The sequence below is a fragment of the Lampetra planeri genome, chromosome 29, assembly GCF_965212315.1.
Source record: "Lampetra planeri chromosome 29, kcLamPlan1.2.h2, whole genome shotgun sequence".
In the NCBI taxonomy this organism is placed as follows: Eukaryota; Metazoa; Chordata; class Hyperoartia; order Petromyzontiformes; family Petromyzontidae; genus Lampetra; species Lampetra planeri.
Genome location: NC_136135.1, coordinates 1,963,218 through 1,979,564, shown reverse-complemented (window position 1 = coordinate 1,979,564; position 16,347 = coordinate 1,963,218). Strand labels below are relative to the sequence as shown.

General features: G+C 46.2%; 2 protein-coding genes across 6 annotated transcripts in view; one reads left to right on the top strand and one right to left on the bottom strand.

The window, feature by feature from the left end:
- Window positions 1–2,761: 2,761 nt before the first annotated feature.
- On the bottom strand, window positions 2,762–10,450 carry TMEM147 (transmembrane protein 147). The gene is made up of 7 exons (XM_078608095.1): window positions 10,243–10,450; window positions 9,153–9,222; window positions 7,251–7,319; window positions 6,731–6,867; window positions 5,938–6,022; window positions 5,279–5,400; window positions 2,762–4,002 (listed from the first exon to the last, which is right to left on the bottom strand). Exons 1-7 carry the CDS (start codon window positions 10,317–10,319, stop codon window positions 3,882–3,884), a joined length of 681 nt encoding a protein of 226 aa, XP_078464221.1. The 5' UTR covers window positions 10,320–10,450; the 3' UTR covers window positions 2,762–3,881.
- Window positions 10,451–11,404: 954 nt separating this feature from the next.
- The window catches only part of LOC144728568 (WASH complex subunit 2-like), a 29,155-nt gene continuing 24,212 nt past the window's right edge, over window positions 11,405–16,347 (top strand). For 3 of the 5 annotated variants that reach the window (XM_078608091.1, XM_078608092.1, XM_078608088.1), the window contains exons 1-3: window positions 11,405–11,613; window positions 13,737–13,883; window positions 15,581–15,745. In XM_078608091.1, coding sequence (XP_078464217.1) covers window positions 13,737–13,883; window positions 15,581–15,745 — 312 coding nt within the window. In that variant the 5' untranslated portion in view covers window positions 11,405–11,613. The remainder of the gene's footprint in view (window positions 11,614–13,736; window positions 13,884–15,580; window positions 15,746–16,347) is intronic. The other 2 variants (XM_078608090.1, XM_078608093.1) reach the window with 2 other exon arrangements.

The window sequence follows — 16,347 nt, the reverse complement described above, 5'->3', positions numbered from 1 at the left end:
ACAACAAACGCTGACACTATGAAGTTTCGTGTTCTGTTCTACGGCATGTGACGTTTTTTTTTAACACAAAATACTTTTGCATATTCCGTAGGTTTTATTTTGAGGGTTGGATAAAGCTATGCATTGCTTGTAGTATGCTGGACACTCGTGCATAAAACACGTTGTGGCTGGGATTTTTAATAATTATTATCAGGGTTCAATTTCTCATGGGATATTTTCTGAGGCCCCATGCAACACCCAATTCCTGTGACCCCGCTCCACCCCACCTCCCATCCCTGACAGCGGATAGGGGGAGGCAGGGACATTTTACAGAGCTCGGGCCCAGACAGCTCCAGTTGAAATTAAGCCCTGATTCTTGTTCTTTAATAAAGCGTTTTAATATTCGTTGCTAATCTCGGAGCGAATAATGTCTGTGCTGCTCCTGCACACAGTCCATTGACAACGCACCAATCGCAAAGCAGAGACACCGACAGGGCTGTTTAAAAACACCAAGTGTTATCGTGTTTATGCTTTGCATATTATATACATATCTTGTTGGTGTTTAAGGGCACATTATACTACTGCTTTGGTTCTCCCGCGTTGTGCTGCATGGCTCTCCGATGGCTTTTCAGGTTGTTCCGCCTTGTTGTTGCTGTTGCTGCTGCTGTTGCTTACAGCACGTGAAGTGAAATATCAGACATCCTGCCGATCGACACAGAATATAAATCGAAAACACATCGGAGAGCTAAGCGCACTGAGTGCGAGTAGATGGGATCGGAGGCTGACCTTGTACAATCCTTCCGAAGCTCAAGTTGTACTTAATCCCACGGAATGACGAAGTGAGTTTTGAATGTCATGTTTAATGCATGCAGCAGCACATATACGCATGTGTTGTACTGAGCATGACGTTTTTATTTGATGCGGTGTCATTAGAGCAGTATTCGCACAAAATACGTTTCCAAAGAAAAACGGCTGCGACGTTTTCTGACCGCATGCAGGGAGAGCTGAAATATGAGTATCGATCTGAGTATGAGTGCAGTGCTAACCAGTGCTTACATTTCTGAAGTATTTTCCAGGTCGCCGGTAGTTTGGAGTACGTGGCACGTGCCTAACAGATACAACCCATAGCGAGAGGGATACTGGATGTGGTGCGCCGGGCGTGGAAATATTCTCCCGGAGCCCTGGCGCTAACGGACACAATTCGACGTTCCGTGCGGGGTGACTGCGCCCTGACTCGAGTCCTTGTGGGAAAGCGACTGGCCTGCATGCGTGTTGCATCGGTACTTTTCATTTGCTCGTTTGAATTATTTACTTTCTGCCAACAAGCCTTCAAACGTACACGTCATTTTAAATGGACCGCGTTCTCTTGGCAACCGTTTCACCGTTTCCAATGTCATGACGTTTTACAAATGCCGATTAAAGATGCTGTTGAAACACATCAGGTCGCAAATGTGTGTGCTTGTGTGCGCTTTAAGCATCATCCAACACTGGCTAAAAGTGCTTGCGGCAGAACTAGAGATCACAGCCTTCGTGCATATGCGAACAACTATCAGCATTGCTTGAAGTGCATTGTGTTCCTCTTGTCTTAGGCCACCATCACAATAATTGTGTGAGCAAAGTGTTAACTGCAATGGTGGTCAAAGAAAATGGGACCACAATGCATTTGTTCAGATTTCTGTGTGTATTTGGAAACGTGTGATTTTACAGCCTGCAATATTCTGTTAAGATGGGTATTTATCGCCATTTATGGAGTTGATAACTCCAGATGCAGTCCGGACAGCGGGTTCTGATGTTTTTTTTTCATCAACTCGAGTTGGTGTCAGAATTCTGGCCGAGGTGGAAACAAATCACCAAACGTGTTATTGAAAATGCTGTAGGTAACAATAACTTAACGTTTCATTTTCTCTGCAAGTGTTGGCATTTTGCTCATGTATTTCTGGGAAAGTCTTTCTCGGAAATATTTTTGAGAAAAGGCCTGCCAAGTAGCTCTACCAATCAATGGAGATATCACTTTTTTGTTACCAATGGATATCCATTCCACTCGGATTCTGGGAGAACTCAGGCTGACTTGAATTGGCACTCCGACCAAAACTAGGCATTAGACGCAAAGTGCACCGAAGCAATCGTTTCCTGGCGAAATGGCCACGCACACGTGCTCATTAAATATTGACGCAGGTGCAATGGAGCGTGTGTAATTTACTGAGCCTGAGCAGCGGTTGTCCGGCCTTTACAATGCCTCCAGGCAATAGTCCACATCGCAAATCAGCCATGTCAGCAGATCCACCTACAGCCCCTCAGTCGACTATTTGGACCCCTTTAAAATGGCAGCCATAATGACACCCTTGCCCCTTGAGGACAGGAAACCCAGCGTGGCACAGCTGATGATCCCATTGATTTCAACTCGCCCCTTCTGTCACCTCCAGTCGAGCGGCACAAGGGGGAACGGAGGCGAGACTTTTTCCCCAACTACAGTCGTATTTATCATATTAGTCGAGTAATCAAAGTGACAATCGCTAGAGCCATAGATTACTTAAATGATAACCTGGCTTTATCAGCATGAACCCCAGGATCACCACAGCCTTTAATGGTGTGAAACAGTGGTTAAAAACTGGCCTGGCAGACGCTTTCATTGAAAAAATGAGGCAACTGGAAATTTGTACTTTACGTGCAGAAATAAGTCCATTGAGACCTGATGAAGTGGAGTTTTTTTATGAAGACCTGGGACTGAAACAGCAAAATGCAACAAATTCAAATGTGTAAACATTGAAATTGGTCTACATGATGAGCATTGCAATGTTTTATTTGGTCATTTATAAAAAATGTCAGTCGGGGCATATATGCATGACCAGGGAACTGTTGTGTAACAGTTGGCACACTGTGCAATGAATGTAATGATTCCAGTTCCAATTCCCCGCCACGCGAAACATCGGTGGCGAGAAATATCTGAACCGGTCCTGGGTCCACGCCCCCGTCATCAAACGGCACAGACCAGCAGTCACACCAGCCCCGTGACTGGACGCGGCATGAGAGGCCTTCATTCAGCAGTGGAGCTGTCCCTTATTAATATTATTTGCAGGACGGCACAGCATTCTGCAAAAGTACTTGCGCACAAAGACAAGATGATTAAAGTTATGCATGTCGTCCACAATGATGCATCATTTGTATATTGTTGACATTCTATACACAAAACTAATCGTCTTGTAAAAACATACAGTAAGTGGAACATTTGGCAAGCAAAACTGGTGCATGTCCATACATCTGCTCGTAAATTATTAATTGCTGAAGTGTGCCTCTCGCTGCCATCCATTGTCCCTGGCGCTGTCCCCCCCCCCCGCCTGAGTCTCGCACGCTCAGCTGGCACTCACCGCTCGAGCCAAGGTGGCTACGCACATTGGGCGACTCAACAAGAGGGCGACTATAATTCATGTATATCGTTTATGAAAGAGGAGATTAAATAAATCCATTGAGACACGTGAAACACTGCCGCCTTTGCAAGGGCGACCCGGGTTAAATCATAACTTAATATTAATACCGCTCCCCCCAGTGGCAGCTATCCCTGTGAGAGACAAGTTGAACGCAGCACTGGCCAGCTCACTGACATTAGCCTGCTAGTAGAGGGCAATGTTGCCACGTGGCTTCCCAATTAAGGTAATTTGCGAGTACTTGATAAAAAAAATTGCCAAATTTTGTCTACGACGCTGGCACACAAGGCCTGCTCTTTTTTTTTCATAACATCACGGGATCTTTGAACGTCTACTACTGTGAAAGCAGACGGCGCGCGCTACACGGTTAACACTGCCGGGTGTATTAATCAGGGCGGTCGGCGCGATATCGAACCGCGACGTTCTGCACCAAGCGGCTGAAGCGCGCTGCCGCCGGCTTTCGGCGTGCGTGTCTCCCGACTACGCGGCGTGGGCGACCCTCACGAAGAGCGAGAGCGACGCGAGCCCCACCGAGCCCGTGTACGCCGACTTGATGGCCAGGGTCATCCAGCCGCTGGGCGCCGTGGCCCACACCAGCAGCCTGCAGAGGTGGCGGGGGGGGGGAGATGGCACGAGCGAGCGTTATTACGGGGCGTTGCTTGCGCCTGCCGACGTCGCCCACATGTGCGTGCGTGCGTGCGTGCTTATACACGGTGATCGATGTGTGGATACCCCCGCACGCATACACACAAAAACGGAGACATTATAGAGAAGACAAACACTTCAATTTAAAAATGCATCTCTCCCACCCGGTGGTGGAGAATATTTGAACCAGTCTTGGGCCTGCCCTAGGGAAATTCAGCCCTAAATGAGTGGCTGTAAAGTCACAAAGCACAGAGGAAGCTCCATCTTTGGAAAAAAGCTGAGCAAGCATGTTATTTTACAGTCAATTCTGTGGTTCGGGGTGTAAACGTCAGCATCGGGGATATAAAGGTGTCATTGTTCTGTGTACAGATTAGGAGCCTTGAGAACAATCGGTATGTAACCTAACACCATTTAACAAACACACCCAAAACACAGTAACAACAGCTGCCATTTGCCACTGAGCTGAAGTGATATCCTCACTCTGCTTGGGCCAGGCTAAGTGCACTTGGAGATGATGTGAATTGGCAAAGGCTAGATGGGAGGCCATGTGATAAACCCCAATGCTATGATTTAACAGTATGCATGAAGGTTTATGCAAATATTATTTGTGTAAAGAAAATTAAGCTCACAACACATGCATGCAATCGTAACCGTAATAATACATTATTTTAAATGTTCAACTTGGGCTAATTGAACCAACGAAAATGCTACAAATGAGTCAGGATAAACAAGAAACAACACAAATAAGATGGCAAAAAGGCCTTGATTCTTGAATAGATTCACCACTATGGATCATTATAATATTCAATCACTAAGGTGAATCGTTACACCCAAATCCTCTAATATAGCAATGCACACACACACACAATGAAAAAGACAAAAATTCACCATATAGCCAGACTGCTGGTGCCAGTCTCCTGTGTTGTGTAAACTATAAGACGGATCTTTGTGCGTGTGTAAACATCGCCACTGAGGAGACGTGTCCCAAGAGTATGTATGGCGCTATGGGGCATTTCTAGATTTGAAGCTTTCGTGACTGCAAGGATTCATACTCTTAGTTCTTTCGGTAAAGTCACGTAGGTAAAAAATGAAATTAAAATTAAAGAAAATAAAACAATAAAATAACGACGTTTCGGAGGCAACACAAGTCTCCGTCATCAGGTGGGACCGCATAGAGGTACACATCGACGACGACGACGAGGATGATGATGATAACAATAAGGGCAGCTCACTCGACGAGGAAGTTGCGGTAGACGGCGAGCGCGAGCAGCGAGGAGACGATGGGCGTGAGTCCACGGGGAAGATCGTACCGCGACCACATCCACACCAAAGCCGCGGCCGCCACGTAGTGCGCCTGGGGTCAGCGACAATGGTTATCGATCTCGGGTCAGTGAGGAGAGGTGCAGGGACAAGCGCTATGGGCAAGGCTTGGAGATACAACACAATAAAGCTGAGCTATCTGATTCATCCGAATAATTGATCGACTGCTCTACCATTTAACGGTTCGATACTGTCCACGCAACCAATCGGGCAACACGAATACAGCTGTGGACCGCTGGACGGGAGGTGATGGGCAGGGGTTGCTGACATCAGCTTAGGCAGCCGTCTTTTAGGAGGGCATCCTACCTTCGTGATGCAAGTAATTCACCACAATAAAATGAGTCTATTGCAATTTTTTGTCAATTAATGGAATAAATCTACGATTACCACGTGTCTATATTGATTCTCATCTCAGCTGGTGGTCCTAAACAGGGGTAAAACTAATATATACATCGATGGTATGCAAGATGACGATGGTAGCGATGGTATTGAAGGTGACGGTGGTAGTGACTGCACTGCAGGTGATGGCAATGGTGAAGGTGGTGACTGTGGTGATTAAGCGCGGACTCACGAGGGTGATGTTGGAGTCGAGGCTCATCTGGATGTACTTCCAGTCGAATTCCATTCCACGGGCACCCACCCAGAGCGGGACGAATCTGGTGCAGCACAGCAAGTGCGCTGGTCAGTAGGACGCTCTCTCAACGCACTAAACGGAGCGTACACTGGCGGAAAATGCACAAGTCCTGCCCCAACTGTTCACCATGACTGTCATTGTCTTGAATTTCAATTGGCTTACATTCACGTGATCACACATTTTTACAGGCTAACAAACCTATGTCTTGCATTGTCGATGTTTTTGTTTATTCAGGCCACCCCTCTCGAAGCAAAGGGCACAGACATTTGGGGAGTTGCAAGACAGGTGATGACAATGACAAATACATTTTTCGACGTAACCTCATAATTGGGTTATTAAATCCTTTATATTAAGTTCACTTGCTTGCTTGCTTGCTTACGACCGTGCAAATCTTTCGGTTGTTTTTTAACCCACTTCCGGTGATCCAATCGAGCTGACATTTTGCACACAGACTCGTTGTGCGTAACAATGTATTTTCGTGAAAATTTTTTTCAAAAATGTTAAACTTTTTAGGAAAAAATTAATTATATTTAATTACCAATTGCTTAATGGTGGCAGCCATTCATCTGACCCATAGGTGGCAGCCATCTCAAGCCAGAGGACGAGAGGACTCTAGCCGCTACTCATATAAAGGATTTATAGTGAAAAACTTTGTTTTTACGGGTTAATTTTTTTCTCATCAAAATGCTCATGACACTCCTGCTAATTTCCCGGTCGAAGAAGCCCTCACCGGGTGGAGATCAGTTCCGCCGTGGCCCAGCCCATGGCTGCCACCATCACCTTGTACTCCCCCTTGCCGGCATTCTTGGCCATGATGAGGTGAAGGCCCAGAAGGTCACCCAGGTCAACTGTCGCCTTCATGAGCTCCTGTGCAACATACATCGTTCACGGTGCCAGAAGTTTGCAGCGCAGAAATGGGTGCATTCCACAGACAGATTTGGTGCACTCTTTGGATTCAATGGATATGTGTTGAACTTTTAGTTTTATCACCTCATATGCTTGGTGGGTTTTCTCCGGGAACTCCAGTTTCCTCCCACATTACAATACTCAGTTTGGTGTTTTAACATCTTAACACCTGTTTTGTTGCCAGAAAAAATGGGAAAACCTATTCTCATTATAATTATCATTATTGTATCGTTATTATAAATGAACTACCATAGCACGAATGACGTGCGCTCAGATGTGAGCAGTTATCGTTGGCCCCTGGCAGTGTGCTCAAGGATTCAATACTTGGGGGCTGGATCACTTACCCCAATGAAGTCAAAGCCGCCCGCAGTTGCCCCATCAAATGTTGGGAAGAAGGTGGCGAGGAACAACATCTGTGATGAAAACAAGTCCATTTGTTATAGACCTTTTAAAGAAACTATTAGAATACTGATTGAAGCCGAAAAAACCAAAGTGCCTCTGTCCATGAGTCTGTGATTTCCTCACATTTTTTACAACTACAAAATCAATCACCATAATACTCACTACAAAGTTCACCAATACCAAAATAAAAAAAATGCTGTACGCTGCATACCAATCACAATATTTTAGAGTGTGCATATTATAATCTAATTGCAAGGGTGTTAGAGCAGGAAAACTCAACACGTGTCCTTTTCTCTATGTATATGCATAGTTCCATGCACATATTTCTTTGTAAATCCCCTAAGATGGTGTTCTTCCAACTATATGTCAGTGGACCACATCATAAAACTACAATATTCTGGTGAGTCACGTGACGTCTTATATTATAACACATGGTGTTGTGACATCATAGCATCTGTACATGTCAGCAGGTTTCTGACATATATCTCTTAATAATATGTATTTCATCTCATTGATCAGTAAATCTTCATGCCTTGGTGAGCCATATCTCTTTAAGGGTTACTTCAAGAGTATTCGCAGACCACATATAAGCCAGTGGACCACCAGTTGAAGAATCTTGTTCTAATACGATTAAGGCTCTCTTCACATAATCACTTGCTAGGAGGCTAGGACAGCCAATTTCATACCTCACAATCGCATACTTCCTTCTGCTAGAGCCCACAATGATTGCACAGTCGACACCCCTCATCCGACTTCTGCTATTAGTTTCCCAAATAAACGCCAACCCATATCCTGAACTCAAAGACAAGATTACACAATATATTTGTGACTATGGTTTACTGCCCATGTTAAAGCATGGTATGGCTACTGGTCTATCTTAGAATATACTGTCATTGCATGCAGAGGATACTCAAACAAGCAACGTGAATGTTCAATGCGACAGGAAAGCACTTGAGATGTGATCAGGAAATGACTGCAATGCATGGGGCATGTGAGTAGAATGGAGAAAGGCAGGTTAATGAAACAGGCTTTAGATGTAGACATGTAAAAAGTCACCCCCACCGCCTACAATTCAATGAGTTGTGACGATATGGAGTCTCAATCTCATCGGATAATACATTTTCAGTTAACTATTTTGTGCACGCCATGAGCCTAAATATGATCTCGTTTTAATTTTGGAGCTTTCGTGACTGCAGGAATTATTCTTTGGTTCTTTCGGTTAAGTCACGTCTAAAAATAAAATAACCGAAAGAACCAAAGAATGATCTCGTTTGTAAAATGCACTGGCCTTTGTCAATCCATTGATGGACTGAGGCTTCCCCTATGCCATTAGTCATGGGAATTGTTTGATCATACTTCACCAAGCAGTGTTACCTATAGCCAGGAATTAATGGCACTGCCAAAGGGCAAACTCTTAACAGTCATGGGACACTGGAGTGGAAACTTTGGAGGCCACACGTTGACCATAAAACAGTTGCAAAATAAGCGATGTCAAGGTGTGATGGTAAAACTGGCATTGTCTCTAATGACTTATAGATTTTTTGACCTGTCAGCAAGCCAATGTTTCGTCATTTTTATTTTTTGTCATCAAATAATTGAGGGGGGTGGTCCAGGAAAAACTTGATAACCCATTCCAGCTTTATTGAAACACTTTATAATCCACTTTTAAAAAGTACGCATTGCATGATCTCCCCACAAAATGAAGTTCATGTTTCTATTTTATCTGCCTACCGTCAACAAAAGCCTGCTTTCTTTCAAATTAGATTGTGGGTTTAGAAGGAAATATATTTGTTGTTAATTCCAGGATGCTCCTCAATCTTTTGTGGTCACATCTCCCTTCTTACCTTACACAGCTGTACGAAAAGGTAGGTGGCACCTGCCTGCACGCACCTCCAGAACGCATTGTACTCGGCTCTGCAAACGGCACGACCAGGCAATGAATGGCATTTTAGTCCAAGGGCCACAGCAGACATGAATGCTTCAAACTTGATGAAAGTGAGAAATGTTTGGCTCATGTGCCACTTCACGAGGCCACAGACGTCCACCGGCTGTCATCCTTCTAACCATGGATGTGGGTCCTCCCCAAAAACCTCTTTTAGCAGTCTACTGGACATCTGTGAAAAAAGAGCTTTATACCTCATCGGATTCCTCCAGAATAAATATTCGGATTTTTTTAAATCTGATTCAATAATCCTCATGAAATCGGCCATGTCAGCCCCAACTGATCCGTGACAACATTCTGTGAAGCTAGGACGGATTGTTCCAAGTTGTTCGCGTCTTTTCGCGGATAAGACGAGTGACCGAATGTATTACCGGCATTTATCTGTGGATTCGTCGGCTGGAAATGGCAGCTAATTCAAGATGCTGTCGACTAAGGGGACAGAGACGCCGCAAACCCCAAATATACAGCAGCAGGCGTCAGGGCCGGGATCAAACCCACGACCTCCTGAATACCAGGTGAGGTAGTTAACATATCCTAGCAACCGTGATGATACGCAAACTCCAAATATACAGCAGCAGGCGTCAGGGTCGGGATCAAACCCACGACCTCCTGTGTGCCAGGCGAGGTAGTTAACATCTCCTAGCCACCGTGATGATGAGAGAGACACGCAAACCCCAAATATACAGCAGCAGGCGTCAGGGTCTGGATCAAACCCACGACCTCCTGCATACCAGGCGAGGTAGTTAACATCTCCTAGCCACCGTGATGTTTGTGTTTCTCCCTTGTGATGGGACTTTGTAGGGTGAACGTTGAGATGTATAAGGCTCACGGGGTGACCAATAAGGTCTGAATTGACCTGTAGTAATTGATAAGGGGTTTACAGCTCTGACAACCCTCACGATACACACGGGGTGGTGACTGTGACGGGAGGCCCTCATCCAGCAGTGGATTGACCAAGACACCTGTACACACACACACACGCAGTAACTCACAGGCCCGTGCACTTGTACGTGATGAGGTAGGGGAAGTATGACAACGCGAAGCAATTTCCGAAATGAAATAAAGTCATGGTGGTGTTGGTGGCTGTGTGTAAGAGTTGGTGGTGATGATGGTGATTGTATTAAAGGTGATGGTTGTTGGTGGTGGTGGTGAAGGCCGCTGGTGGGAGGGGCGAGTTGACCTGGAAGCACTTCCCACTCTGGGGGTTCTTCCGGCGGAAACTGAATATAAAATATAATTTTAAAAAAACATAAACATACATTTCCAGTTCTAGATTTGAAGCTTTCGTGACTGCAAGGAGTCATACTCTTAGGTTTTTTCGGTAAAGTCACGTAGGTAAAAAATATATATATGTATATTTTTATTATTTGTTTTTAATAAAAATAAATAATATAAAAATTCTTATTTCTATTCATTACTTATTTTTGAATGTGCAAAGGAAAAAAAATGTTCGGGGTCAATTAATCGCGGGTCACAAGACATCTGGACCACCCTGTACACTATAAATCTCACTGAAATTGTTCTTATTTCATCGGAAGACCTCACAGTGAAGTTGCTTCGTGTGTCATTTTACGGTCATAGAAATCTATACATTTGAAACCTAATTATGATTAATATTGACTTTTAAGCACAGTGCGTGGGCGGAGGTCACGTGACTGCGGGAGCCCCAACCGCAGACCCCCCTCCTACCGACCCCTCCCCCACCACCCCCGACCCCCCCTCCCACCACCCTCGACCCCTCCCCCATCCCCGCCCACGAGCCCCCCCCACCACCCCCCCCCACCACCCCCCCCCACCACCCCCCCCTCCACCACCCCCCCCTCCACCCCCCCCCACCACCCCCCCCTCCCACCACCCCCCCCCTCCCACCACCCCCCCCCTCCCACCCCCCCCACCACCCCCCCCCACACCCTCCCCCCCATCCAGTTTTCCCACTGGATGTGACGCGCGGGCCCCAGCCACGTTGGGTGAGGGTTGACGGCTCAACGCCGACCCCGCGCTTTTACACTCGCCTTGATGACGTCACGCGCTATTCGTCCAATACGATTACGGCGGGTGAGGGAAGGGGGCGTGGGGGAGGGTGATGATATCCCTTAGTAAGATGGCCGCCGCGAGAGTCCGACCAATCGGCGCTCGGGTTTCCGAGGACACGTGAGGAGTCATCTGACTGCGGGGGCTGTACAGGGGCAAGACGGAGGTAGCGGTGGTGGTGGAGGTGGTGGACGCCGTCAAAGGTTCGGGTTCGAGTCCAGGTCCCGCGGCGAGTAGGCGAGCTCACGCCTACCCCTCCTCCTCTCTTCCCTGCCGCCTTTGTCTCCCTTTGACTTCCTACCCCGGGCCAACAGCGACAAAGGTGTGGAGCGGTGAGTGACACAGTTGGTGTTGGCTGGTGGAGTTGTGTGTGTGTGTGGGAACTCCCTCCCCTAGTTTCCTGGTTGTTGCACACTTCACCTTTCGTGTTATCACGCATTCGGCGTGAGATTCGCTGCTGCTGCTGCAGCTTCTCCTGTCGAGGCGTTCGGCGTGCGTGAGAGATGTGATGACATCGGCTTGTTGATGATGATGAGTAGCAGCAGGGCAGGAGAGGTGGTGAGGGCGCGCATCGCACCACGGCTCTTGAGATATGGCGACGGCGTGCGGGGCAGGCTTTCATCCAGCAGTGAATCAAACGTTGCCCCGATGATGCTGATAATAATGGGGCTATTGAGCAACCACGGTAAAAATTTCAAGAGTCCCACTCCGACAGCGCACTGGCAAAGCGGGCCGATCTCTGTTACATTTCGCGAGAGTCGTTCTCTCTCGCCGTCTCGCACTGCCCACGCAAAGTATAAAAAATAAGGATATTTTTTCCCCTATTTGGCAATGCAACAGCTGTTAAGATGTTCAAACACCAAATCGCTGGTGTAAACCAATCAGCCTCAAGGACGGTGCATATATTATCAGAGTATATTTTTGTTTGCTTGTTCACCACTAGTACCTGTGGTTAATGCAGGCATGGTTCCTTGCAAAAGGTTTCTATTTGGTGTCTGAACATCTTAGCACCTCCTGTTTTATTGCCGGAAAGGGTAAAACCTATTCTTATACTCTTCTTATATTTTTCAGAGTTAAGATTATTCATAAACTCGGCGGTTTAATTATTTAAAAATTCGAATCGCAGTTGCTTTTGTCAATCCACCGTTGTATTGTGGCTTGCTCACGCCCTATTATTTGTTTCTTTCGGTTAAGTCACGTCTAAAGATAAAATAATACATTAAATTAAATAATAGAATACGACGTTTCGATTGCAACACAAACGTCGTATTCTATTATTTAATTTAATTTATTATTTTATCTTTAGACGTGACTTAACCGAAAGAAACAAATAATAATTCCTGCAGTCACGAAAGTTCAAAAATTAAGATCACGCCCTATTGTTTGACCATAACTTCGTGATGATCAAACTGCAGGTTGGTGAAGGAGATTGAGATGAGTTCCCCGGGACCAGTTCGACTGATCTTAGCCCTGTCCCGGGCATTTAACTCAGGTCACCGGGTTCTTAACAAAGTGCGCGAACCACAGCGCCACCGTTCCTTCGCCTTATCTACGATATATCGATTACTATGCCTGATCACGTCAATATGCTTAGGGAGACGACTGGTGATTTACTTTGTGGTCCATAGTTTGGGTTGCATGATCGCAATCGCTCTGCTGTGGCTTGTCTTTAATTTTCTATTCATGTCGGAGATGTCTGTGCATTAGGGACCACGACTGAGTGGGTTGAACGCAGAATCAGAATATTTAAACTTGAAGAATCCGATGAGCTATTAAGCTCTTTTTCATATATGTCCAGTAGGGGCGGGTAAGAACATTACAACAACAAACGATACAAAAACACGATAGTAGCGCAAAGTACAGGCAAACGCAAACAAATCACCCAATAACGTAATAGTTTACACTAAATCCATCCTACCAGGCAAAGCCTGCTGAGGAACTCATTATTCACCGCTTTTTTTGCCTTCATTACAGACTAGCTGTACTACCCGGCTTCGCCCGGGACTTGGATCCACCACGCCCGGCCGCCTTTGTCTCCCCAGTGGCGATGTTCACACACCACAGCAGTTACTCGTTTGAGGTTGAGTCGACCTAGGGGAGGCCCAGGAACGGTGGAAATAATCGTCACCGGTGGTGGCCGTGAGCGGGAATCGAACTCGGGTCGCTGGGTTCTTAGCGTAGCGCGCTACCCGCTACACTACAATGCGTGACGCTTCCACATGCGTGGATCACATGACAGATGTGACGTCACAGCTCACTTGCCGTGCAAAAATATATGCATTATTGAGCTCCCCCCCACCAAAAGAAACCAAAAGTGTATTTTTATAATTTCTGCATGGTGTACAGTCTGGAAAGTACCCACATGGGAAATTTCCAGTTTGTTGCATGTCGGGAAGTACGCTAAACATTTCGAACAGACGCACACATTCACAACTTTGCCTTTTATATATTACAGATGAACGGGCCGGGCCCAGGGCCGAGCGAGATGATGGCGGCAGCCCCTGGCGTGGCGGACGGCGCTGCGCCGGTGTGGGAACGACCGTGGACGCTGGCCGAGATGCGCCGCGGGAGCAACAGCTGGTCCCTCGCCAGCGACGCCAGCGTAAGTACAGAATCAGAATCGGGATCTTTATTTATACTGGTGGAATCCGATGAGCTTGAAAGTTCTTTTTTTTTTGCAAAGATGTCGAAGTAGTACGCAATCGTGCCCACCAGCGGCAGCTGTGGAGTGCTGTAAAATAAGTAGATTGTGGACCTGTATGGTGATGTGAGTTCCAAAATCGGAATACCGATTGTCGACCCTGATACCATTTTCCGGTATAAACCCGAATCATCATTGAAACGTATTGCATAGGCATCGAATAATGTGATTCTACTTGGCTCTCATCTTTCCTACATTTCCCTACGGTTTCGAGTAAATTCTGCGTGCTATTCATCATCAGTGCATTTGAATGCTGCTTTTAATATTGGGATCTCCTATAGAAATTGTCAACTCCCAATCATAGTTCTGAGTAGAGTCATAGGAACTGAATACGATTCCTACAGGAATTTCCGAGCTGAACTTTGCTTAGTTTCCAGTACCTGAAGAGATCAGGGAGGGTTCAGTCAGGGTGATTTGGTTGATTGATCGATGTATCATCCACCTAATTTTTCCTCATCATCCAAGATTAATCTACTTCTGGATGAAGGCTCCCCTAAGCTGTCACCATCTATTAAGATGCTGCAATGTATCAATACATCTCGCTCCTATACACAAGCTGATCTCATAGTTCAATCTGCTGCCATCCTGTTGGAAAAAAATGTAAGTTGATAGACGTGGCTTTATTTCACAATGCTGGTCAATGTGGTTTGTATGCATTGTTACCTTTCACCACTCACACTCAGGGGACTCGAATCGGTGGTGAAGGTAAAAGTGCAGCCTTGAAATTTCTTTCTCATGCCACTGCATGGGGGTATTTGGTCTACTCTACCACAATTGCCAGATATGTTGGAAGAGGTCATAGTACTCGCACTTGACCCAACCTCACGCAACCTGCCGATCGACTAACTGCTGCTGGGTGGACAGATGTGGGGTGGATTGAAGACACTTGGTTCGACTTCTTCTTTTGTATGGATTAATAGTAGCAGATTAAAGATGTAATTTGAGATTTGTTATTGACTCAGTTGTCTGTTCAGAAGCAGAGTGGATCTCGTCCATTCCTCCTATAAAGGAGTGAAGACATCAGCAGCAGCAGAGTGTTTACGATGTGCTCGGTGGTTTTGGATTCGTGGCCGCACTCGCAGGCGGCCGAATCTTTGACCCGCCATTTGTGCTTCAGGTGGCCTCATCGGTCGACAATTGGCGGCGTTGAAGGTTGAAACCGGGAGGTTAGATGGTAGGGTCCTGTATGAGATGTTTTATTTGTTTTACTTCAACTGCTGTGTCTAGAAATCAAACTGGCAACCTCTGGGTTGCAAGTTAAGTGTGCTTACTATTACCCCGTGGCGGACGTAGCAGCACAGCACATGTACCCTCATCCTTCTTTCATATGTTGCAGAGATAAGCAATTGATTTTTGGAGTGGCAACAAGAGTTGTAATAAATCAATGTCTAGGTTATTTTCCCATTCAACGCTGTTGGTTGTAAGCTGGCGGATTGGTTTGATGCTGCCGCTAATTTGTGTTGATGGGCAGCGGTTTGCAATGTTACTGCATTGGTTTTTTTATCTTCCAACTTGTATAGAAGATGAGCACATGTCCTTGTCATTGTATTAATTGTTTATCCAACCACTCTTTGTCCGTGTGTGTGTTTGTGCCACAGCTGCTGCTGTACCTGCAGGAGTTCTCACAGCAGCTGATTGCGCGAACGCACGAGATGGAGCGTGAGATGGAGCGGCTCTTGGGGCAGGCCCGTGGCACTGACTGCCGTCTACGAAACACCTTCAATGACTTCCTGTCGCTCGCACACACGCAGTTCATCGAAAACGTGAGCTGCTACCGCAACCGTCATGTTTCTCGGATGCTTTCCGATGAAGCCTGGAAAGCGTAAATGACTGTGGGGTCACGATAACTCCTAAAGATGGTCCAGTGTTAATGTAACTTTAGAAAAAGTGTCGTGTCTTTTAGAGACTTACTCGAGCAAAAACTTACCAAATTGATTAAAGCATTGCGCAACACTTGGCGAGATAACGGATAAAAGAATTAACAATGTCAGCCAAGGCAATGTTGACATGATTGAGTGTGACCTCATCATGCGCACATTCCCTCCCAATGGCTTTGTAGGTATGACGTCATCTCACAACTTGACACGTCAAGCGCAGTGTAACGTCATCTCACTGTGCTGCCTGGAATGTATTATCTCTAATTAAATGCTCCTGAGGACAAACACACCTCCGATTAGCACGGTTGACTACGTACGGTGCGAAAGTCCAACATACATAAACACACATGTGTTTGAAAGCCCTACAGAATCCATGCCCAATGCTTGATATATTTAATTTCCATTTATATTCTGCCTCCTCGAGCAGAAATTTGCTGGAGTAGCTTGAAGGTGACCTATGCCGGCAGCCCCTTCCCTGCCACCACTGC

Coding starts and splice junctions, on each gene's coding strand:
- TMEM147 (XM_078608095.1), bottom strand. CDS start 10,319: ATGACTTTATTTCATTTCGGAAATTGCTTCGCGTTGTCATACTTCCCC. Junction 7,320..9,152: donor TTTTCGTACAGCTGTGTAAG/GTAAGAAGGGAG, acceptor TTTTCATCACAG/ATGTTGTTCCTCGCCACCTT. Junction 6,023..6,730: donor GCGGAACTGATCTCCACCCG/GTGAGGGCTTCT, acceptor GTGCTGCACCAG/ATTCGTCCCGCTCTGGGTGG.